Genomic DNA, 25,754 nt, shown 5'->3' with positions numbered 1-25,754 from the left:
ATGTGGCTATACAAACTAAAAGCATTTTCAACACAACCAAATCAGTAAACGTGGACCAGGGGCCCTGAAAGCAGCAGCGTGGGCGGGGTACCTGTCTGGGGATGGCTCCATGGTACCAGGCATAGCTTCGTAGCTCCTCGCTGCTCAACTTCAGCTCCTCCTCCAGCTCCTTGTGTAGCCGCTCCGGAGTGCCATCCATGATGTATCTCTCCTTGGAGAACTACACATAAGCAGGAAGAACATGCTCTTTCAGTACCTTCACAGACATGACAGTGTGTGAGTCTGCGTGCGCTGAGTGACTCTCTGCTTCTGTCACTAACTTTCACTTTCTACCCGTCTTAGGTGGCTTCAGTAGCCATTCACGACTTGCAGGTGGTGTTACATTCCACTCATTCATTGGCTCCTCTTTTTATCATCCGATTATTTTACCCCTACTAGACAGCATTGTGATTAGTTAATGAATACAGTAGGTTGGGAAACTGCCTCTCTTCAGTACATGCCAAGTGTTTATTAGCTCACCTGTTGTGTACTCAGGATTGTAATACCTGACGGAAATACAGTAAACGATCTGGCTTGTTTGTTAAACAGTGACTCACTGGCGTAATTGCATATACTGTAAACAAATCATGACATCCTGATATATGGCACCCAATTGTACCAGTACTTGCATCAGCTTATACTTGCACTGAACTGCTCCTTACCTTACTGCACTCTACTACTGCTCTTAACTATAACTACTTCCTGTATCTTGTATTTGATGTTACTGTTATAGGTATATTGCTCTTACTTGAAATCATCCATTTATCATACTTACTATGTGCTCTTACTGGACTTTACTTGTATAAGCAAATATCTTTACTATATGTTAACTGCTCTTAGTCGAATTCACTCTTAAATGTAATTATTTACTGTATTCTTTATTTTGCTCATTTGAATTTGATCTTATTTGCTACTGATTTTATTGTAATGTGATACTTTGTACTGTGATATTTTGTAGCAATTGTAAGTTGCACTGGATAAGGGCGTCTGCTAAGAAATAAATAATAATAATAATAATAATAATAATAATAATAATAATAATAATAATAATATTTCATCACTTTGCTTCTGAGATGTCTTTGCCATTGATACATGCAAATGACTCATTACACCATAAGAAGGGTTAATGGCCTTGGATAAAGATGTCTGCCAAATAAATAAATAAAGTAAATAAATAAGACACTAATGGTTAAGACACTTATAGATCATATTTTAAATTAAGAAATACAATGCAGTCTATTTAATTTTTCAAAAAGCTGGTGGATTGAATTACTGACACTGTTTAAATAATTAATAAAGGGTCAGAGGCTATGAAAATCAAAACAGTGCAGGTCTGTAGTTTGTTATGCCCGTTAAAATCTGATTTAAATGATGGTAGTATTGAGATCCACTAATGCTTCCTGGATAGGGAACAGCTGTGTGACGAGCTATCACAACAGACCTTTGCATTAAGCTTAGAAGAGCAAATGCTACAGCTGTGCCCAATGACAAGAGAGAGGATTGTCTAAGAGGTCAAATACATTGGTAACTAAAAACCTTTAGACTGCTGAATACATCAACATAAGAGTTTGTCTTTGGGATGTGCCACAAAAACAGATCTGACTTTAAAACTACAGCAATGACACCATTCTGCCACCAGATGGCACTGTGAGTTACAGAAGAGTCAAATAAACCGCATTGGTGGAATTTAATGGCCAGCCAGCCGGCACTGTGTTCTATGTAAATAAAGGAAACCTACTCTAAAGAAAACTGACTAAGTGTAAACATTTAACATTTAAACACAAGTGAAACCTAAACACTAAAACACAAAAGTTAATGTATAGCTGCACTGTATATAAAGGGAAATTGTATTTAAGACGATATGATTCCTCAATCACAATACTCCCTCAATTGTAATGTATGAATCTGTTTGCACCACTGAATCACAGAGAAATGAGAAGTTATGATGAAAGGTATTTGTTGTGAACTTTCAAAGTTGCTGATGGGGAACCAAAGCAGCCATTGTGTTGTTGATTGTGGTGAACTCTTGCCAAATAATTAGATGATGGTGTCACATTTTCAGTGATGACTGGTGTTCCCTGCTGGAAACACTGGTACTTGAGATGAAAAGGTTGAAAACCACTGCTTTAGCTTTTATGACAGCTTGTTTATATTAAATTATAAATCAGCTCTATGGTATTTATGCAAACGCTACTTCCAAAACAGATCTTGAATCCCATCAGACACATTATTCAAACCGAAGTGCTGTCATGGGAGGTTGAAAAAGTGATTCCTGGCTCGCCTGTAATATGATGTTTCTCAAGCTCCTTAATTGCACAAAAACAAATAGAAAATGTACACCTCTCTTAAACGAATCAAACACTAGTCATCTTTCCAAATCTCTCCAAGGTAATAAAAAAAAGAACAATAAAAATCCATAACTATAAAAAACACTCTTTTGTAATACTGTAAGGCTTATGTATCAATTGCTGATACACAATAGTGGGTTAAAAGGGTTTATTGGGAGAGCACATGGTATGAGGAGGTGTACACAGCAAAAGGGATAATGCAGCTGTTTACTCTTGCTTAGCAATCTCACTCATGTTCCTGTCTCATTCTCATGTCCTGTATCCCCTACATAAAACTAAACCCCTATACATATACAGGAACCCTAATAGTCCAAATGCAAACATACATTAATTCAAATCTGTAATTTAAAGGTGTAGACACACATTTCAAACATAGTGTAACTAATACTTCTTTTCTGACCTACAATACTAAACACTAATTACTTGACAAATCTTTAGACTGGATGTCTTTTCCATTTTCTCTGATAATATTAAAGCTCCTATACTTCGCTTATAATCAATACAATTTAATTACAAATGAAACATGAAATACCAAAGAATTTCAATGACGCAGCATACTATGAAGACTGACTAAAGAAGCTTCTAAATAAATCATTACCTGATCAATGCTCAGTTAAAACACTGTATCAGACCATTTACAGTTAGTGCAGTGACACACATGAAACCTACTCAACTGTTTGTGGTGTAGGAGTGATTGTTACTTAAGTAGTTTAGTAGTGGTTTTGAAATTTGACTGATAGAGAAATTGAGCACTTAGGGAAAGCAGACGTGTCAGACACAGGGATTAGCGAGGTGCTGATGCTCGAATCATGATTATTTAAAAACACTGACAGAGCTGCTGGGAAGGATTAGTTCACAGCTGCTGGGTGCATGTGACAGTCAGAAGGTAATACGGATGTCATTGTCATCATCACTAAATACACTTCCTAGTTTGAACCTGATTGAGCATGAAAGACTAAATCAAAACACAGACGGTCTGTTGGTATTCAATTAATGGAGCTTAAAAGTATTCAATTGATGCCTTTAGTCTCTACCTTAAAGGAAAAGTTGGACTAAAAATAGTTAATGGCTAACACTGGCAATTTTTTTACTTGTTTTTGATATTCATGTGTTTATATGTCGTACTTCATGCAGTATTTTTTTTTTATCAATGAACCATGATAAACACAGCTATGTAATATTTCACATTTTCCTGCCGTCTCAGTTGCTTAAATAAAGGTGGGATACAATTAAAATCACACATTTACAAATTGAAGCTCCAGGATTATATGGATGGAAATAAGACTCTCGCATAGCACTTTGATCCATTTCTGGTTTTACTATGAGTTTAACAGGACACCTGAGTTTGTTACCTATACATTGTGACTAATCAAGCTTGTATTAGAATCTGGCATGGGTGAAACTGCTATAGTCTTATTTCCATCCCTGGATTATCAGTCTTGGTTTGAGTGCATTTTAGTGGGGTCCAAAAAAGTTAAACAACATTGCAAGTGTGTGTGGTTTTACAGAGCAACACCTACTGCACAGGTTATAGATAAGTAGAGAGGACTGTTATGGGGATAACACTGGTTTGTTATTAATTAATTAGTCATTAAGCAGACAGTCTTGACTTTATAAAAATACTTCACTGTAAACATGTGTTGTTTCATGGCCACGGCCAAAAATCACTGTGCTACAAACCCTCTTATGGAGAGCTGATCAACCAGCGACTCCAGAGACATACAGCTCACTAGCTCCAGAGCTGATCAACCAGCGACTCCAGAGACAGACAGCTCATTGAGCTCCAGAGCTGATCAACCAGCGACTCCAGAGACAGACAGCTCATTGAGCTCCAGAGCTGATCAACCAGCGACTCCAGAGACAGACAGCTCATTGAGTTCCAGGACTGATCAACCAGCGACTTCAGAGACATACAGCTCACTGAGCTCCAGAAAAAGGTTTTAGTTTGAAAAGACTGAAGGCAATCTGTAGTCCTGGGTACTGTAAAAATTCAAAATTCAATTTAAAACGACAGGTTTAAGGAGAAGAAAACTACTGTAGATGCATGATGCTACATTTTGGTCAGCTTTCAAGAAACTCAACTTTTTTCCATTAGTGATATATACTAAATCGATAAGGCTCTTTGAGCCAAAAAGGTTGCATAGCTTTGCTCTAGTGTATTCAATTCTCTCCAGTCTAGCCAGTCCTCCCATACTCTGGCACTGTGAATATACAAGTCTAACGAAAACATGTGATATGCTCATAAAGCAATATGAACACAAGAAGATTTATTGGAGAATTATAATAGTGGCTAGACATCTGACAGACTGACTCCCTGCATTTCCCTCTTCTTTTACTGGGTGTTTGTCACAGCCTTCATTAAAATAATGACAGAACATTGTTCAATTTTATTATTAAAATAAGCAGGTTGTGTGCGTAATACTTGGCAAGTGTGAAGGCATGTTTTTTTAGGCATGAGACCCAATGTAAAGAGCCAAATTAGCCAAATAGTCTTTCTGCATGCTCAGTTGTAAACTATTTATAGACTACTTTTATATGTATTTAACCTCAGGCATATTTATTATAGTACTCACACTAACAGAACCATGCACTGTGCTGGCATTAAAACTTTCTCTCTGGATAGTGCTAACTTACTATAAGTATTAGTATCTGACTAAATTATTAACTGGAATTAATTTATAACCACTGTTAATTTGAGTTCCATTTTAGAAAATATTCACTGTATGAAATTATTATTTACTCATAACCTGTTTGGCTCATAGTTTTTATGCCAGAACTGAGTAACATTTACAGCAGTTTTTCATTTACCAGGATTTTTATTTTGAATGTGTAAACAGTTCAGCTGAGTGCAAAATAAAATTACAATTAGTCGAACACCAGGGCCGTCGTTCACCCCAAGATAGAAAGCAGTTAAACACATTTCTCTAGTCAGTCAATCCATATGCATCAAGGGTTAATACACTAACAGAGCTCCAGCGCTTATCTCACCTATCATAAATATGGCTGACTGATTGCAGTAAAAAATATATTTACAGCTTTATATATTTACAAATACATTGCTTTCCATGGTTTCCAAAAGTATTTTGTTACTCGGAAGAATTTAGAATGCTTTGACTAGTGTTGTATTGGATGAATAAAAGTGCTCGGCTCTTTATTCGTCATGAATTAAAGCTGAGTCCTCACATGAATAATAAGCTCCTCTAGCCGGCACGGCTCCACTTTGGTGTTTTGATTAAGCCTGTAAATGAAATGCTAACGACTCAGTTTTCTATTAGGCTGGATACCAACATCTTACACCTATTTGCACATTAGAATTAGATCATAGTGCTGGGAGTCACCTTTACTATAACCCCCTAGCTTGTAATCGGCTTACATTGTACTTGCTTCAGCCAGGCAAATATTGCAGCTTAAAAAGTTGGGCAGCAGTGTGGAGTAGTGGTTAGGGCTTTGGACTCTTGATTGGAGGGTCGTGGGTTCAATCCCTGGTAGGGGACACTGCTGCTGTACCCTTGAGCAAGGTACTTTACCTAGATTGCTCCAGTAAAAACCCAACTGTATAAATGGGTAATTGTATGTAAAAAATAATTGATATCTTGTAACAATTGTAAGTCGCCTTGGATAAGGGCGTCTGCTAAGCAATAAATAATAATAATAATAAAAAAACATATTGCATGAGGAAGACCAAGGGTGTTTTTTTAAAGTCAAGGCAGTTAAGAAATATATCACTGTGCTTGCTGGGGTCTCTAAAGTTAGAAACACAATGCAAAATGTGTTAATAGTGTTGGCATCCATAGAAGCAGCAATGTAATTTATGGCAATTGGCATGTTCTGATTGTATTATTCATTACTTTAAAGAGGCCAAAAAGCAATGCCTTCTGGCAATATATTTGGGGGAAACATATATTTACTAAAAACAGTTGTTGACAGTTCTATCAGAGGCCCTTCTCTCATATTGAGGATAATATTAAAAAACAGGAAGAGAGAGAGAGAATCACAAAAACACAAGCCAACAATAGCCACAGATTTCCAGATGTTTTGTCATTGCTAGTTTAATCCGCAGTTCAGACAATGAGACTCCTAATACAAAGGAGTTGTTAATGACTGGTTTGTGATTTAAGATGTGAAAATGATTAAATGGTTAGTACAAAAACTCCATGTGTTTTTACAAGATCTAAAGGAGCTGTGTGCACCCATGAGATTAGTTAATACACAAAAACTACTTTTACACAGTGTATCAACTTTTTTTTTCTCTGATGGAACTATTTATTTAGCAGTGTAAATAGGCAAAATTAAGCTGAATTTTGATGTCCCTGGTCTATTCTTATCAAACGTCTCAACAATTACCAGCCTCCCTAATGCACGGCTCTATCTGTCTGATGTCCTGCCCTATCAGTCTCATCTCTCAAGACTTCCTGGCACACATTTACTGAGCATGTCCACTTGTGTTGGGTCTCACCCTTCCTGTTGATAAGTAAACTGAGACCCCTATCTCCTCATGTAATACCCTGGAGGAGGTTTATTGACTCTCCTTCTATGATTACACACTATCTGCTACTGCCCCTCCTTGCTGTGCCATGTAATTTGCCACATTACAGTCTACGAACACTGAGCTCCGTGGCTTAAAAGCATCACAACGTTTTAAGAGGAGAAGCTACTGAGTGGTTTGCATTAAGTAACAAGAAATTTAATATCATGTTAAAAGCATCATGGTAAAATATGCAGATACATTAAGCTATATTGGATTAAAAACTACTACACACATTTTTACAAAGTTTTAAACTTTAAACAATATATTCAAAACCACGACCCAGGCTACAAGCTATTTAATTTCAAAATGCATGCATATATATATATAAGAAAATGGTAATGTAGGTACAAAAATGTGAATAACTGAGAAAAAAAAAATCATTTATCTCAGGATGTTTTGGACTATAAGTCCTAAATCAGCTGGATGGAAAACCAAATCTATTTTTAATCAAAACTTATTTTACTAAATGGTTGCAAATTAATCCATTTGGAGTTTAAAACTAAATACTTAAAATGAATGAAACAAATGAAATTCCCATTTGGTTTTGGTGAAGGAGAACAAGATTGATGTCTTTGGGAAACAATCAAGACAACAGGATGACAGGATGTCTAATATCTGAAAAACAAATACAGTGTGTCCTTTCCTGTGGGTTTTATACACATACAAACCATTCAGAGTGTAGTCTCTGCACACATGCAGCTACAGGACATACTGTAACTTGGTACAGTACAGTAGTCTGGAGTTCTCTGCTGCCCATAGCCATTCTTTCAAGTCCTTTCGTTCGTGTTGCTCCCTTTAATGTAAAAGTTATCCCAGCGTTCGTCTAGTATTTCAGAGATTACTAGGAAGCATGTTTAAAGGATTAAGGCTTGTTCCAGCGGTACTGTCTTGCTGAAGCGCTGGATTGTCTAAGCCAGGGCTTCTCAAACCCGGTCTTGGGGACCCCCTGTGTCTTCTGGTTTTCATTCCAACTGAGCTCTCAATTACTTAACTGAACCCTTAATTGAACTAATAATTGACTTAATAATTAGACCGTTTTACTTGTTTTCAGCTCTTAAAACAGTTGAAGATTTCAAGTTAGCTGCAACATTTTAAATCTGTATCTTTTTCGGAGCTAGGAACAATTAAAAATGTCTAATTAAGCAAATTATTAGTTCTAAACGTACTGAAGCCTCAAGCCCACTGCCTTTGTATTATGACAGAGGCCTTGCTTAATCCTAGGAAACCTTGCAATGGGACTCCAGAGGAAGGGAATGGGGGAAGGTGGAGTGCACATCTGAAGCTGAAACTGTCACAATGCGACAGGAGTTGATTTACAAGTGGTTTTAGTTGTTTGTTCCTCGCTCATGAGTCTTGTTAACAAGACCTTCGCCTAGCATCCATTCTGAGTCCTACGAGAGGACTGTTAAACTGAACCTGTACTGCTTGCTACCTCATTTACAAACGACGTGACCCGGCGCTTTGGCATGCTTTATATTTTTAGCTTCAAGAACATTCAGAACATTGATCCATTTTTAGAAGTTGAATTTAGCAACACCGAGGGGAATTTAGAAAGAGAAACCTGTTTAACTTAAAGTAACATTTTTAAATTAGTTTAAAGTACATTTTCCGGAGTAAAGATAATTAATAACTGAAAATCAGATGTGCCATGCATAAAGTCCAGTATATCTAAGCACTGACGCAGCACACTATCCAGAGGAGTTTAACAGCATTGACGTGGTGCAGCAGTCAAAAAGTCCCTTTTATTTTCCGCCTGCATGAGGAAGGTGAAAATTAAAGGATGGGAACCCTTTTAAACTGCTGCACCACTACACTGCTGATGAACTTGCATTATTGATCCGTCATTAATAAGATGAAAAGTTTAAAAATAATTTGTCTTTGAACAATAATTATTATACTGGTGTTTATGCTGGGTATTATAGGTTTCAGGTAATGATTTCTTTATTACAACTTTGATTTCTAATTTCAATGGCCTGAGCATACCTTGCCATTATTTAACTCACTGTCAGTTTCAGCAAGATAGCACAGCCAGTACTAACTGAAAAGGAACTTTCTGTCCAGCAAAGAAAGCAGTAGGTGTAGACTACCAGCTGTTCTTTAGTGTTGTACTTTAAAAGGAATGAATAGTTCAACAACATAATGAGAAGAATAGCTGTGAAAACAAGGTATTTTAAAACTACGCTTTCAAAGCACTATTTATTTAAAGGTATTTGTTTTTCAGGTTGGTACATATTTGTTTGGTGTGTAGTACAAGGCATTTTTATGAGGTATTATCCAGGTTTAAAACCAACCAGCTGACTGAATAGTTGTTACTTCTAAAAAGGGAAGTGGAATTTTCTTCAAATAATGAGCATATGTTAAATCTTTTAATTAGAAATCACGTCAGGCCAGGGTCGGGGGGAGGGGAGGGGCACCAGTAAATCTTAGTATTGCGAATGTAAGCAATGAAAACTGGGAGTTTAATATTGGCAACAGCAGCAGGGGAGGCTATTGTAGTAGTTTTGTAATCGAATAAGCCTGTACAATTTGCTGCTCATTTTTGTTACTCTTTTAGAACTCTAGGAGTGGCTCTCTTCTGCAGTCATAAACTGCATGAAAGAACCAGCTGTGTCCCACTTTAAATATAAGCAGTCTAAAATTAAAGACACACTATATTGGATGTCGTAGTCATTATTAAAAAGGAAATGAGTGCTTCGGGGGCCCCTTATATAGCTAGATTTTGAATTTTTGGAACTAGTCTTTAACGTATTTGTATTTATTTTTAAATGAACCCCCTGACCCAGGCCGAACACAGTCTACACTGTTCCGCATCCCCAAGACCATCTGGAGCTGGCCAAATGGAAAGTTCCCATGACAACCCCTTAGTTATTTAAAGTATTTTAAAAAAAGAAATCATCATGCCAAACCCTGTCCAGGGTCTCATACTCAGGCAGCCCCTGCAGACCAAAATACCAGACATAAAGAAAAACAAACTCCAAGCTATTTTGGGCCTAAACCTTCCATAAATACAGAAATATTTGAATCTGATGGACTACATCAGCAAGTTCTCATGAGCATGCCTCCAGAACTAAGAGCTTGACCAGAGAAGAACACATTCAATTAATGGCATTTACCGTTAGCTGCTGAGGCACGGCCAGCCAGGATTTAATTCATCATTCTTTTCGAATATAAATCACTGTTATGTTTATACATACTTCCCATGCTCACTGAAGTATGATTTATGAAACACAAATAGAAATGCCTGTTAGAAGGCAGCCCCCTAATATACTTTGAGTCCACGACTGTTATTAATACCGGATGTACCTGCTCACTTCAAATATTGGCTTTGTGCCTGTCAGCATATTCTCTGCATTGGTATAATACATTAACACATACACAGCACAGTTCATATATATAGCGCTTTTGAATAGTTAACTTATAAATAGAAAATTAATAGGGATACAAAAATGTGTTCCTTATGTTTCCCCCCCCCCCCCCCCCCCCCCCCCCCCCACACACACACACACACACATATATGTATAATTAGAAGAAAAGCAATTGCAAAACTGAAAACAATTTTAATAATTAGCTACAATATTTTGGCTTCCATCTTCTTCAGACAGGTGGAAGGAGTAGCCAGGCAGACGGATGTGACTGTTTGAAATGTTTAAATTGTTTATACCAATAACATCATTCGTCTCTACTCTGTGACTGACCCAGAGAAACCATAGCTTTGGATTAGCAAAACAGCAGCTTATTGGTACCACAGTGTGACAGTTTAACTAAACATTCACTCGTGTAGTTTGCAGCAAGTAACGTTTAAATTCTGTCAGGCAACGCAGTCATTGCTTACTAGTTTTTAACCATTTAATTTGGAGTTTAATCATCTAGCCACCAAACAGAAAGAGATAAGACATCTGTAACAGTTCTATTTAATGCTTCATCAGCTGTGTCCTGCTGCAAGGTGTCTCAGAGTTACCCAATTTAAATTACAATCCCCTTAGATGTAATAATAATAATAATAATAATAATAATAATAATAATAATAATAATAATAATAATAATAATAATAATAAGCCCTAATTTTACTACAAAACATTTAAAAAGACCTCCTGTACTCTCGACCCAAAACATATGGGTCATATTTCAATTTTGCCTGTAGTAAGATCTTTTCTTGCTTAACAGAGTGCAAGGTGATGTTGTCATGCATCTTCGTCAACAGAGCCAGCAAGCCCCTCACTCACCTTGACCCCAATAACAGAGCTCCTCTGATAGAAGCAGCAGAGTGCTGCAGTGATGGTCCTCAGCACGTTACACCTCTCAGACATGCTCGTGCCCACTGAAGAAATTCCAAGAGAGAAGAGAGACCCAGGATTGACCCACTGAGTCACAATCACAGCAACATCTGCCAAGCCCACACTGGCTGGGTCACTGTGAGCATGGTGGGTTATCCTCAGACTGTCTTGCTTGAGAGTGCATCTGTCTTTGATTGTGCCTCTTGGATGAAGCCTGTACTGTGTGTGTGTGTGTGTGTGTGTGTGTTACAGCATGCTGGCATGCTGACCCACAGCTGTCCATGTACGGAGTGCTGGAATTCTCATGTGATCCAGCTCTCCTGCTAATGAAATTCTAACAATCTGGGAGGGCTTCACTACAGACTGCTAGTGCTCCCAACCCTCTGCTTTCACAGAGCCCCCCTCCCACACACACACACACATTTACATGCATTGGCAATTCTAAAAACCACAGTATTCACAGTACTGGTCAGAATTCTGTCATTTAGCATTTACTGTATAATTTTTGTTTTCAAACTGAATTCCAACTGAATTTCCAACCAGGAGCCGTTATAATTTCTGAGGTAAAACCATCAGAAACTAGTCACCCTGGATAAGGGCGTCTGCTAAGAAATAAATAATAATAATAATAATAATAATAATAATAATAATAATAATAATAATAATAATAATAATAATAATAAATCAGGAGAACAAATCTTCTGAGATAGATAATACCTTTGCCAAAACAATGCTTTACGAACATAAAAAAAACAAAAACACTATTTAGACAAATCTACAGTTCATCATTATTGAGAAATATATTCATCTTGCATGTATGCTGCCATTCAGTTGCAGGCATTAAAAATGGTAAGAATTCACTTACCCGTAACAACACCATTTTTAGAAAATTACTCAGAGAAGCAGAGTTTTAAATTAAGAGTACCATAGCCTGCCAAATAACCAAAACTAAAAGCAGCTAAATGAGAATGCGTTGCCGTGGGTGGCTTCCTAAATCCTGTAGAGATGGATGGGGATGGCATCGTCCCCAACACAAACACTGGTGACTCAGCTTTCAAGATTAAGGGAGACTCCAAAGGCTCACTGCTTATTTACTTTCGATCAAGACAACTCCTGTCTAGAAGTGATGAGCAAACAGGAGCTGCAGGGTCATCCGCTTCACAGATGACGATGGTGCACGCGTTGGCCTGCTGTTGTTATTCATTTGAGCCTTAATTCAGAAAGAGGTATCTAAAGGATGAAGCACACTTGAGCATCCTATGTCATTTCCAACATGTTGATGTAAGTGACAGACAATGTAACCGAGCCCTATTATACAGCTTCCTATAAAATACTATAGAACTCTGTGCACATATTCATTATGAAGCTGTGTTATACAATATTGTACTTATTTATTTTACTGGACCATTTGTGGGGTTTAACAAAAGTTAAACTCAGTTTCACAGTTTGGACCACTCAAACATATCTATTTTAGTAATTCAGGGCGAACGCCCCCACAATGGTAATACATGGCATTTATGTGGAGGAAACATTTGGTGGTTTGAGGGACTATCACCTGGCCGTTTGGACATGACAATAGATTCTGTGTGGTTGGTCATGGGGTAATTGAAAAAGGGTGGCGATTGGGAAGGTGGAGGGACGAGAATTGATTCAACGAACAGAGCAGTGACAGGTAGGTAAACGTTATATTTGGCGCAGCTTTTTTTCTCGAAATTAAACACGGATAAATATAAATTATTATAAAATTTAAAAAAGAGCCTTAATTATTTCCCTACATTTTTATTGAAGTTCATTGGACCCCACGCCACACAACAAAAAGTACTGCATTTTTAACACTGACAGACATCGATTCTGTGGGATATATTCTGCGTTTCACCATTAAAACGAGTCTGTTTCACTCAGCAGATTGGAAAGACGTGTTAGCAACGAATGGAAACATTTCATTACAGTGCAGCCCCTCTCAGCTAGATAAAGGAGCTTTGTCAGAGCTCATTCTAAATGCACTGTACTTTACTTCAAATCGGTAAACCCGTCAACTACTGTGTTATTCATCATTTTTAATTATCATCTCCATTTTCCTAATATTTCATTTCTTACATGTTTAATATCCTGTTGTGTGTGTTCTGTATGACTCTGAATTGCTTGTGTGCTTAGATCATTATTTGCAATGCTTATACAACTGGGACTGCTTCTCAATAAAGACTACTCAAAGAGAGATCAATATTTGCCTTGCTTTCTAACTATTCCAGCAGCAAAAACTGCTTCTGAAAAGACTTCTTAGAGGACCTCAGAGGCAGTCAGTTGCAATGCGCAGGGGAGCATAGCAGTTTTGGAACTGTGTATTATTTATCCATTTAGCTCCAGCTCATTAAATTCAGGCTGGTAATAAAATGTAAATAGTGGCATTAAAACCTGTTGGCACACCCTCATCAAACCAAAAGAATGCACTCCCAGATCACTGGGAAGTCTCTAAACTGAAACTAATTAAGAGCCGGCTTCCTGGTGTATACAAGTTCCCTAGAGAAGAACGCTGAGAAGTTCTACGATATGGCTTAGAATCTGTAGCCAATGCATTTACAAGTAAAGATTCTGTGAAAGGGGAAAAGCAATCATTTCCCCAGTCTAAACAAAGTGAAATCAGTTTTGTGGTTTGGAAATTTTTTGTCATGTTTGTCATGTACACGTACTTCAGTAAAAATTTGATTTCACATTCATTACATCTAAAACAAATAGCAATACTAACATATGTACAAGGTTTCAATATAATTTGAATATTAATACACCCACAAACAGACTACATTGGATATATATTTGATCTCTGTGTGGATTGGCACAATTAATGTGCAAATTTACAACTGGATCCCTTCACACAGTCAAACGGTATATCAGCATCAACGAGCTGAAGAATTATAGGCATAAACCAGAGAAACAATTGGATTTGACTGTTTTTTCTCAGGCATTTCAGCATTCAGAAGTGATTGAGCACTAATTTAACCTACTGACGCACACACAACACATTGCATTTGTGATTAAGCGCCTTGTCTTTTATTAAAAGCCCCTCATTCTAATCGCTGTACTTCCTGCACTCCATGTTGCTGAATCTGACTTTTGAAGAGGAATCAATGCTCTGAACGAGCTGGAACCAGAAATTGCAAAGCGTGCCAAAGTTTCCTCCGGTCTTAAATCCCTTTATTGGAAAAAGTATACCGGTCAAGTCAGTCATTAATGAGTAAGTAGTAGAGCCTGGTTTAATGTAACATTCAATTTCAATCTACAGTAAGGACAACACGTCCATTCACCCCCATTCTTCTTTTTGACTTGTCACAAAAATGCAAACAGCGCAAATGTCATTAACTCAATGCTGCTCGCTCAGGAGCTAACCAGAGTAAACAGATAAGCGAGGAAACTGAATTAGAACCATTACACAAATACAGCTTTGACCATTGTTCCATAGCCCAATTCCTGTGTTCTTGTGCATATTTTAGCATTTTAGTCTTGTTCCCCTTTCTTAACAGAGGTATTCTTACTGCAACACATCCTTTAAGTCCTGATTTCAAGAGTGACCTTCATACTGTTGATGGATGGACAACAACACCTGTGCCTACTGCCAGTTCTGTTGTCAATTCAACGCTTGTCTTCTTTCTATTCCTTAAGGATATTATCTTCAAGTATTGCTCATCCTTGTTAGACAGCTTTTTGGGTCTTCCAGTCCTGGGTTTGTCAATTACAGGTGATGTTTCTCTGTACTTGTTGATTATGCTTCGGATACCACACCTTGAAAAACGAGTGCTGTGAGCTATTTCACTCAATGTTTTTCCTTCTTTATGCAAGTCAAGGTTGTTATAATAGTAGAAAACTCTAGTGGAGTCTTTGAGTAAATTGTTGATGCTCATAAGAGTAGAAAAATGCAACATCAGTATATACAGACGTGCTCAAATTTGTTGGTACCCCTCCACTAAAAACAAAGAATGCACAATTTTCTCTGAAATAACTTGAAACTGACAAAAGTAATTGGCATCCACCATTGTTTATTCCATATTTAATAGAAATCAGACTTTGCTTTTGCTTTTTTATTCAACATAATATTGTAAATAAGAAAACAAATGGAAATGGCATGGACAAAAATGATGGGACCGCTAACCTAATATTTTGTTGCACAACCTTTAGAGCCAATCACTTTAATCAAACATTTTCTGTAGCTCTCAATGAGACTTCTGTACCTGTTAACAGGTAGTTTGGCCCACTCTTCCTGAGCAAAATGCTCCAGCTGTCTCAGGTTTGATGGGTGCCTTCTCCAGACTGCAAGTTTCAGCTCTTTCCATAGATGTTCGATAGGATTCAGATCAGGACTCATAGAAGGCCACTTCAGAATAGTCCAATGTTTTGTTCTTATCCATTCTTGGGTGCTTTTAGCTGTGTGTTTTGGGTCATTATCCTGTTGGAGGACCTATGACCTGCGACTGAGACAGAGCTTTCTGACACTGGGCAGTACGTTTCGCTCCAGAATGCCTTGATAGTCTTGAGATTTCATTGTGCCCTGCACAGATTCAAGGCACCCTGTGCACCCGAGCCTCCTCCATGTTTCACTGTAGGTATGGTGTTCTTTTCTTTGAAAGCTTCATTTTTTCATCTGAGAACATAGAGCTGATGTGACTTGCCAAAAAGCTCCAGTTCTGACTCATCTGTCCAAAGGACATTCTCCCAGAAGGATTGTGGCTTGTCAATATGCATTTTAGCTAATTCCAGTCTGGCTTTTTTATGTTTTTCTTTCAAAAGTGGAGTCCTCCTGGGTCTTCTTCCATGGAGCCCACTTTCGCTCAAAAAGCGACGGATGGTGCGATCAGAAACTGACGTACCTTCACCTTGGAGTTCAGCTTGTATCTCTTTGGCAGTTATCCTTGGTTCTTTTTCTACCTTTCGCACTATCCTTCTGTTCACTCTGGAGTCGATTTTCCTCTTGCGGCCGCGCCCAAGGAGGTTTGCTACAGTTCCATGGACCTTAAACTTCTTAATAATATTTGCAACTGTTGTCACAGGAACATCAAGCTGCTTGGAGATGGTCTTGTAGCCTTTACCTTTACCATGCTTGTCTATTATTTTCTTTCTGATCTCCTCAGACAACTCTCTCCTTTGCTTTCTCTGGTCCATGTTCAGTGTGGTGCACACAATGATACCAAACAGCACAGTGACTGGAACAGAAGAAAAATCTACATCAAATCAATATTTGGTGTGACCACCCTTTGCCTTCAAAACAGCATCAATTCTTCTAGGTACACTTGCACACAGTTTTTGAAGGAACTCGGCAGGTAGGTTGGCCCAAACATCTTGGAGAACTAACCACAGTTCTTCTGTGGATTTAGGCAGCCTCATTTGCTTCTCTCTCTTCATGTAATCCCAGACGGACTCGATGATGTTGAGATCAGGGCTCTGTGGGGGCCATACCATCACTTCCAGGACTCCTTGTTCTTCTTTATGCTGAAGATAGTTCTTAATGACTTTCGCTGTATGTTTGGGGTCGTTGTCATGCTGCAGAATAAATTTGGGGCCAATCAGATGCCTCCCTGATGGTACTGCATGATGGATAAGTATCTGCCTGTACTTCTCAGCATTGAGGAGACCATTAATTCTGACCAAATCCCCAACTCCATTTGCAGAAATGCAGCCCCAAACTTGCAAGGAACCTCCACCATGCTTCACTGTTGCCTGCAGACACTCATTCGTGTACCGCTCTCCAGCCCTTCGGCGAACAAACTGCCTTCTGCTACAGCCAAATATTTCAAATTTTGACTCATCAGTGCAGAGCACCTGCTGCCATTTTTCTGCACCCCAGTTCCTGTGTTTTCGTGCATAGTTAAGTCGCTTGGCCTTGTTTCCACGTCGGAGGTATGGCTTTTTGGCCGCAAGTCTTCCATGAAGGCCACTTCTGACCAGACTTCTCTGGACAGTAGATGGGTGTACCAGGGTCCCACTGTTTTCTGCCAATTCTGAGCTGATGGCACTGCTGGACATCTTCCGATTGCGAAGGGAAGTAAGCATGATGTGTCTTTCATCTGCTGCAGTAAGTTTCCTTGGCCGACCACTGCGTCTACGGTCCTCAACGTTGCCCGTTTCTTTGTGCTTCTTCAAAAGAGCTTGGACAGCACAACTGGAAACCCCTGTCTGCCTTGAAATTTCTGCCTGGGAGAGACCTTGCTGATGCAGTATAACTACCTTGTGTCTTGTTGCTGTGCTCAGTCTTGCCATGGTGTATGACTTTTGACAGTAAACTGTCTTCAGCAACCTCACCTTGTTAGCTGAGTTTGGCTGTTCCTCACCCAATTTTATTCCTCCTACACAGCTGTTTCTGTTTCAGTTAATGGTTGTGTTTCAACCTACATATTGAATTGATGAGCATTAGCACCTGTTTGGTATAATTGTTTAATCATACACCTGACTATATGCCTACAAAATCCCTGACTTTGTGCAAGTGTACCTAAAAGAATTGATGCTGTTTTGAAGGCAAAGGGTGGTCACACCAAATATGGATTTGATTTAGATTTTTCTTCTGTTCACTCACTTTGCATTTAGTTAATTGATAAATATAATCTATTAACATTCGTCTATTTTTGAAAGCATTCTTACTTTACAGAATTTTTTCACACCTGCCTAAAACTTTTGAACAGTACTGTATATATATATATATATATATATATATATATATATATATATATATATATACACAGTACAACAAAATGTGGAAAAGATGCATGATGACATGGATGAAGTCGACTATCCCTGTCCTATTCAACCAGTGAACTATCCTTATTACAAATACTTGTTATCCTGAAGGAGTGTGCACATAGTTACACCGTGTTATGGTGCCTTTATGAAGGTGTTATGACTGCCATGTAGTGTTATTCAAGCAAAGCTTTTTGTTCTCTGCTTTCTTGCTGCAGTGAAACCTTTTAAATACAGTGCTATGTAGCATCTATGAAAGTGATATAAAAGCTATGTATTGCCCAATTCAAACTAGGCATGTTAAAAAGGAGGGTGCTTGTCTGGTTCCACTGTATTTAAGTATAGGACAACAGTATATTGGTGCACTTCAGCAAACCAGCAGATACTGCAGGCTTTTAGATATCAATTCCATCCAGCAGTTGAGTCTGTTAATAAACCAAAGGCAGCGCAAATCAATTCAGGGCTCTTACAGTAAATGAACAGGAATTCATTATTGACTTTAAGCACATAACGATTATCAGTGTAATGAAAGCTACTTTTAAATGCTGATTCTTAAGCCACTACTGGCAGTCTGAATGAACCTGGCTAAAGCATATGATTAGTGGCATCAGTTTAGCTGCTGACAGAGTGATGAAGATGGCAGGTTTGTTTTATTGGCAATGCCTGCTTAATATGAGGCACTTTTCTTGTGGAAAAGGACTGTTGAAGATACTATTAACAACATAATGTTATTTCCTTTCATTAGTATTAAATAACATCCTCACTGGAGTGTAAATCTCACATTCAGAATGTCAGCGACAAAGCATTCTAAATGTTTAAAATGTTCAGTAAAAACATATTTAGCCCTTTTTTTTGTTAAATTGAATGACTTATATATTTATAAGAGTACGGTGGTTACCACCAATCAAGTTGACTTGAAGTGTACTTTCTCTTTCTCTTCCACAGGCCTGACACAGCAAAGAGAAATACACTCTCAACTTGAGGTAGCCACCGAACACTTAGAAACATACATAATATCTTTTTGCTGTACATTTTGTTCTGGTGAAGTCTATTTACTCTGACACCACACTATAGATTCACTTCCCGTGCTGCAGGTAATGAGTGTCACACCCACTGCGCTGCACATCAGATTAGGTGGGGTCCTGATACCTGCTGCTGCACAGGAATGGAATGCATTATGTGTTGCCCTGGTAACTACTGCGTTAGAGTCACAGTGAAAATAAATAACAATACGGGAGGGTTGGGAATTGGGAGTCCCTTTCCATGCATAGGTTGTAATGTCAGATATTCGCATATAACCATAATATGACACCTCCCTTGGTAGCTGTTTAGCATTAAACTGACGCTAGAGGGGTTTGGAGTGTTGTTTCCGAGACAGGAATATCTGTGAATGTCCCTTTGTTGCTTGGAGAATGTAATGTTTTAACTACTGGTATTCCTAAGATGAATGATGGGAACCATTGAGATAACAGGTGCATTTGGCACTTTCGGGTCTTCAAAGAATCTACTCGGGTTTCAGCATAAATAAATGACAACCCTCATTTTCAATATAATAATAATAATAATAATAATAATAATAATAATAATAATAATAAATAGCCTGGAAACGCTTGCTGCAGTGTATATTTTGCAATTCTAATAGCTGACACTAGAGGACAACAGTTTTCATTATCTCAACTCCTTAGCCCTGCATGTATTATGTATTTCTTATCTAGTTATCAAAAAAAAGTTTTACTTTTTCTTTATGTAATTGTTTAATAAAAATAAAAATAGATGGTTTTGGATGCGTTGCCTGAACTTGATAGCGATTGCTTGAAACTGTTATCAACAACTAGTTCCAGCAGTTTACATTGTTTTACTGACTCTTCATTCCTCCCCTAAAGAAGCATACAAATATAGTCTATTAATCAGGATATTGCAAGGTAACCTGTTTTTCCTATTTCTATTCATAAATCATGAAAAATATTGCTTTAGGATGCTGTCTATTGCTGCCTTTTTAAAAATGAATTGTACTCTATGAACTGAAGCTGTAGTCAGAGCTTGGCCTCTTCACAAAAAGCTGCAACATTTGTACTGTCTTTTAGACTCAATCCGAGAAACTATTTCTCATGTTACATCTAGTCTGAACTCACCTGGTTCTGTTTTCTTCACTGCACTGTAAATATGAAATACAACGGTTAAAAGTGTTCACTCTAGTCTTTGATTAAATCCCATTAGAAAAACAGCTGTTCACTTTACAAAACCTACAACTAAACAAGTACTAAACAGTTGTTTTGTTTCTCATGTTTTAACACTAACATGAAATTCTCTCCTTTAAGAAATATGGGTAAATTAAAGATATTTCAAACTATGCCCCATCCTATACAAAAATGTTTTTGTTCTAATTGTATTTCTCACAGTAGACAGTATATCCTTTTTTGCAAACATAATACGTGGCATATTAATATGCCTGATCATTTGTACTAGTACTTTATTCATCATGAATTCATGACCAGTTTGTTAGATTAATATTTAAGTATATGGAAATTACATTTGAATTATCACTCGTTTTTTTTGTTTGTTTTTTTGTCTGCCAAAGCTCATAAAACAACAAAATCATTGGGGGGGGAAAGAAATTATTGGGAAAAACGTGTTTTCTGGCATGGCAAGTCAGCCAGTCCTAGTACAGAGCCTGCACACTTTCACTATCTGGCTGGGTTTGAATCTGCAAGCCACATAAGGACATGTAGTTTGTTATGTGAATATTACTGCTTCAGCGAAAGGCTCAAGTGCCAGACACTAGCTTCATTAACTGCCCCAAAGCTCCGAAAATCTCCCAGGCTGTACAAAGCGCTATTGTTTTTATAAATCTCTTTCATGACTTGTTAGCAGCTTAATTCGAAGCAGACTGGATTGTTTTCACTGGTTGAATAAAATCATTCTTTCAAAAGGATCATTTCACAGTGAGCAGCTAGCTTTCCCCCGCACAGTTCAAAAACAGAAGAACAGGTCAGTTTAAATAGATTTTTGTTTGTTTTGTTCCAAGACATGCTGGCCGCAACATAAGTGAACAAACCGCAATCACTCTCCGTTCTGAACTCTTCTTTAAACCAAGTTGTTTATCTTTGGATAGATTTAGTAAGCTCTGTGTTAGTAGTTATGCTAGGAGTTATTGTTATGCTGGAACTCTGCACTGCTGAAAAGCAAAGGACAGAGCTGTATAAGAGGGGAATTTTGCCTAAGTGACAGACAAAAATTACATATTTATATACGTTTACTGGAACTACCATAGGATATATACAGTATGCAGAAAGAAAGTTGTCGATTGCCTTGCTGTTACGTTTTCCTGTGCATCAAATCATATGTAGACTAAGTTACTCATTCTAAGCAAGGTGAAGGGACCCACTGAATTCCCTTTTAATATACTAGAGAAAGTGATTTCAGTACAACAGAGCTATTCCAAATGACCTCCGCTGGCTCAACGGTAGAACAAAACTACTGAAGTTTTTCCTAGCAGGAACCTAAACAACAGTTTAGTGTATTTTTGCAAGTTAGTTTTCCTCCTTCACTTGTTCCAGCACTGACATCATGCCTTCCAGGTCCAAGGCCAAGCCTTTGACATCAATTCTTTTTGTCTGATCCAGTGATATCATGTGCCCAGCTTCCAGCAATACACATTTATGGACTAAATATTTTTAAGATGTGTTTGGGAAAGGGAGAAGGGTTTAAATAGCGCTGGTAAGACCGCTAATTAAAGAATAGCTCAGGGACTTAACCAGACCTTGTTTAATCAATGCAATGCTTATTGTTTGTAATCCACACTGGGAAATGTTGTATTAGCTACTGGGATTTATTTAACTCATCTGGGTTAAGCTACTGGGATTTATTTAACCCATCTGGGTTTTGAACTATTTTCCCATAGTCTAAATTAAATAGTGGTTATGCACAAATAGGTAACTTGCAAAGTCAGTTATAGTTAGTGTCATAATATATGTACAAAATATATATGGAACATATTCCTGAATATATTCTTTACACATATCCATGACCTATTTAGGCTATTTAGTTTCTGTATACATTTAATATATATATATATAAAAATCTGTGAACACATCAGTACAAGAGAATGCAGTTTACCTAGTCTTGTAAAGTGGCATAAATGGTAACAATAAAACAGACATTTGCCCCACAGAGACGTAGTATTTGTCCAGATTGCTTCATATTTTGGCTATATTTCAGGAGATTAAGTTAAACCAGTCTCGTGCTCCGATCACAAGGCTGCCCCCCCTCCTCTGAGGCTGTGTGCTTTTTATGTCGGATAGAGAAACTCAAGAGGGTCCTCAGTAGGGCAAACTGTGTGCAAAGATCCCTGACAAACATGACCGATTATCTCATGGTAATGAAATACTCTTTGCAATGCACTCATCCCAGGATCCTGATGGACAACAGCATTGAAAGGCTTGTCATTAGGCCATTACCTGCAACCTATTTAAACACGTTTATTATCAACTTCTATCAAATAAACTCATACATTAATAAGTGCATCTGCCATTGCACTAAGAGCCTTGTGATCAATACTGAACTAGATTACAAGAGATTTGTATCCACTCATTTGATTTTCAGCACAATTAATTTGCCATTAAGTGCCAAGGTCCAGCTTGAGTTACCCGATAATTTGTTGATATTTTTTTAGAAAGCTTTTTTGTAAATTGTGACTTTTCCTTCAGTAAAAGAGCCACCAAAGTGTTATCTCTTGTAATGCTTAGTGTTTGAAAAGTAACTTTCCCCATTATCTCACATGGAGTGAATGGGAATGTCAAAATAAGGTCAGCTGATTCATTGATTGCAAAATATCAAACCAAATGGCATCACTAAAAGAAAATGATTTGACAAATGTTTTGAAAGGTCTTTCTCATTGTCTTCAATGAAGACTTCTGGTCTCTTTTATAGTATTACTTCATATTCTACCATTGAGTGTTATAAATTTATGAATGTATAAATAAAACAAACGTTGATGAAAAAAGTATCCTTATCTATGAAATCATAAATATTTATTCTGAGCTGTGATTTTAAAATGTACTCCATAAATAACACACATGATATTTTGTCGAAATGTCTGTTTGGACAGAACATGCAGGTTGCCCGGCCAAGTTTCTAGTGCTACAGAAAAAAAACTCAAGACAGGCATCAACTTTCAGCATTGTAGCCGTGGGCCACAAAAGGCCTTATTGACAGTCATGCTTCAGTATTCACCTTCAATATTCATTTAAAAGACAACTTCTAGTTACAGGATGGCAGGGAGGAAGAACGGATTGCCTATATTGCATTGAACAAAACCAGCAGCCCAAACAAAGATGTGTACAGTAACCTTCAGTGAATGACTGTTCCACTCTATCAGCATCAATGCACTGTTTTGCACTTTGGTAATCTGAGAAAGGATGTTGATTGTAAATTAATCTAATGTTTCTTTGTATTGAGGAAAAAAAAAAAACAGAACATCCCTGCCAAGGCCTCATAGGAGATAAAGGAATTGTTGACCCAACTTCAGTCCTGCCAGTACTGTATGAGTAGGCACTCAAACCACTAACACGCAGGGTTCTACAGAGGCTACATCCTATGCAGTAAATCTTACTTTGTGTGAACAGTTTAAACCATTGACACAGTCATATATAGTATAATATTTGTACAAAATATTCTATAATGTATTTTAAATGTTTGTATTAATTTTCAAATTGTATGTTTTCTAATTCAGTTTTACATTTACAGGGTATATATAACGTGTCAAGATGCTATAAAACAGGCTAAATGAGTATGTGTAAAAATCAATGCAAAATCTTCAAACATTAGTTAAATACTGGGATGTTATTGATTTTTTAATTTTCATGTACATGTTTTACAGCCTTACTTCAAACTCACAGAAATCTGCCTTAAATTGGAGAAAAGAAGAATATTTGTGAATACCAGGAAGGTCTGCCTTTGGATACTACCATAGTATTTAATTCAGTCTTATTGTTCAGTGTTGTAGGCAAGTACAGCTTGATATGGTATTTCTAAAAAAATCATTTAGAAAAAACACTATAAAAAAAGGCCATTCTGTTTAATAGTCAATCTTTCTTTATCTACAAATGCAGTTTTGTGAAGTAAAATGTACTTATGTTCACTTGCACAAAATCCACCACTTGTTGACACAAAAAAATATATATATATTGCAATTCCTTAATATGAAAAAATAATTCTTACCTTAACGTATTCCATTGCTGGGTCCATACCGTACTGGTTCCTGTGATTAAAAAAAAAAAAAAAAAAGGACAAATTCCTTTTAGTATAATTGAAAATTAAAAATGACACCATACAATATATCTCTTTAGGCAACCAAACACTTGTGCTTTCCCAGTTTGCCGGACAGCAAGTAAGACGTCCTGGAATGTCCTGTGCACGCTGTGTAAAGTTCTCTACTTGAGCTTGTGAAAAACAGTAGCATGCTAGCTCTTAACCATACAGCACAAATCAAAGGCTCAGGCTTGAGTTCAGAGTTCAACTACGCAGTGTCACATCTGTTAGATAATTGAATCAAAAGGGTTTAAACCAATCCTCATATTCAATAAGGAGCTTTTGTTATTCATTCTTTACATTCAGCAAGAACAGTGTTGTTTTAGCAGCATTAATGCAGGATAATAACCATACTGTGTACACTACTTTCATGAAGAGATATAAGGCAGTTATTGAATTTTTTTTTTTTCGATTCTATTGAATAATAAAAGCCGTTTTTTCAATGACTGTATTCCATTCTTTGGAAGTTGCTTACACTACAAAATCATGAATAGGTCTCTAGGATTACAGCCAGGTACACTGAAAGTTTAATACCAGATTTCACAAAAGGGATTATTTTGTTCTCAAATAAATAAATAAATAAATAAATAAATAAATAAAAGTTCAGGGCAACGTTCTAGTAGTTCTTTTTTGTTCCTAGAAATTAAGATATGTGCAAGTTTGTATTTAAAATGATAAGGGGGAAAAAAGTCACAACACATCCTGCTTTATGTGGGTCCAAGTCTTCTCCCATCCTTTGATGTTTGAGTCGTGACTAACTCATAAACCCTCCTTTATATTCTACAGGATGTGTGGTCCAACTGAACTCAACTGAATTCAATTTGGGCACCGATAGCTTTTCAGCTTGTTAAATCTTGACATCCCAAAACAGACACTGTACAGTAACTGAAGATGGATTTTCTCTTGGGAATCCAACAGTACTTAGTATCTTGTTTCCGAATGTTATATTATGAGCTTCTTTAAAAAGGATGTCAGTCTCTGGGTCCGTTTAACAGCGTTTTAAGTTTTATGGAATGAACGAGATGCACGTTTCATATGAATTGCTTAAGCCTTTACGAAAACTGGATTTTATTATGTACAATCATTGATCGTCATAACACACAGCTGACTCCTAGGAGTCACCACGGTAACTGCTGACAGCAGTCATCATTGCTGCTCACACCCATTTAGACCAGCTGACCCCTACAGCTGTAGAGCGGAACTTTCAGACCTGAAGACACTGACAGAATTGTTTGGATTACAGGTAGAGAACATGAGTAATCTGAGATGGAGGTTTTGGAAGTGTACTGTAAGGAAACAAGGGCCTGTTTGTTTGTGACCTTCAGGCTGGCAGTGCTTGAAGCTCCCTCTAAAGTTGGTGTTGCTTTGATTTCTGGAACTTTTAGACCCTTCAGTTAACCATTTTGCACACACCTGTCTGTATTATTCCTCCACTACACCACTTTATAACTTCTTCCCTTTTATTTTTCATTTTATATTATATTATTTTCCACCCTATGTTTCCTACCTTGGTGTATTTAAACCCTCAAACCCCTGATG

General features: G+C 37.5%; 1 protein-coding gene across 4 annotated transcripts in view; it reads right to left on the bottom strand.

The window, feature by feature from the left end:
* Positions 1-25,754, bottom strand: part of LOC117400231 (breast cancer anti-estrogen resistance protein 3 homolog) — an 85,944-nt gene that overhangs the window by 8,781 nt on the left and 51,409 nt on the right. For 3 of the 4 annotated variants that reach the window (XM_033999860.3, XM_033999851.3, XM_033999869.3), the window contains 2 exons: positions 24,126-24,165; positions 92-220 (listed from right to left, as the gene is read on the bottom strand). In XM_033999860.3, coding sequence (XP_033855751.1) covers positions 92-220; positions 24,126-24,165 — 169 coding nt within the window. Of the gene's footprint in view, positions 1-91; positions 221-11,138; positions 11,558-24,125; positions 24,166-25,754 lie in introns of those variants that run through there. The other variant, XM_033999877.3, reaches the window with a different exon arrangement.

The sequence above is a fragment of the Acipenser ruthenus genome, chromosome 10, assembly GCF_902713425.1.
Source record: "Acipenser ruthenus chromosome 10, fAciRut3.2 maternal haplotype, whole genome shotgun sequence".
Taxonomy (NCBI): domain Eukaryota; kingdom Metazoa; phylum Chordata; class Actinopteri; order Acipenseriformes; family Acipenseridae; genus Acipenser; species Acipenser ruthenus.
This window is presented reverse-complemented; position numbering and strand designations above follow the sequence as displayed.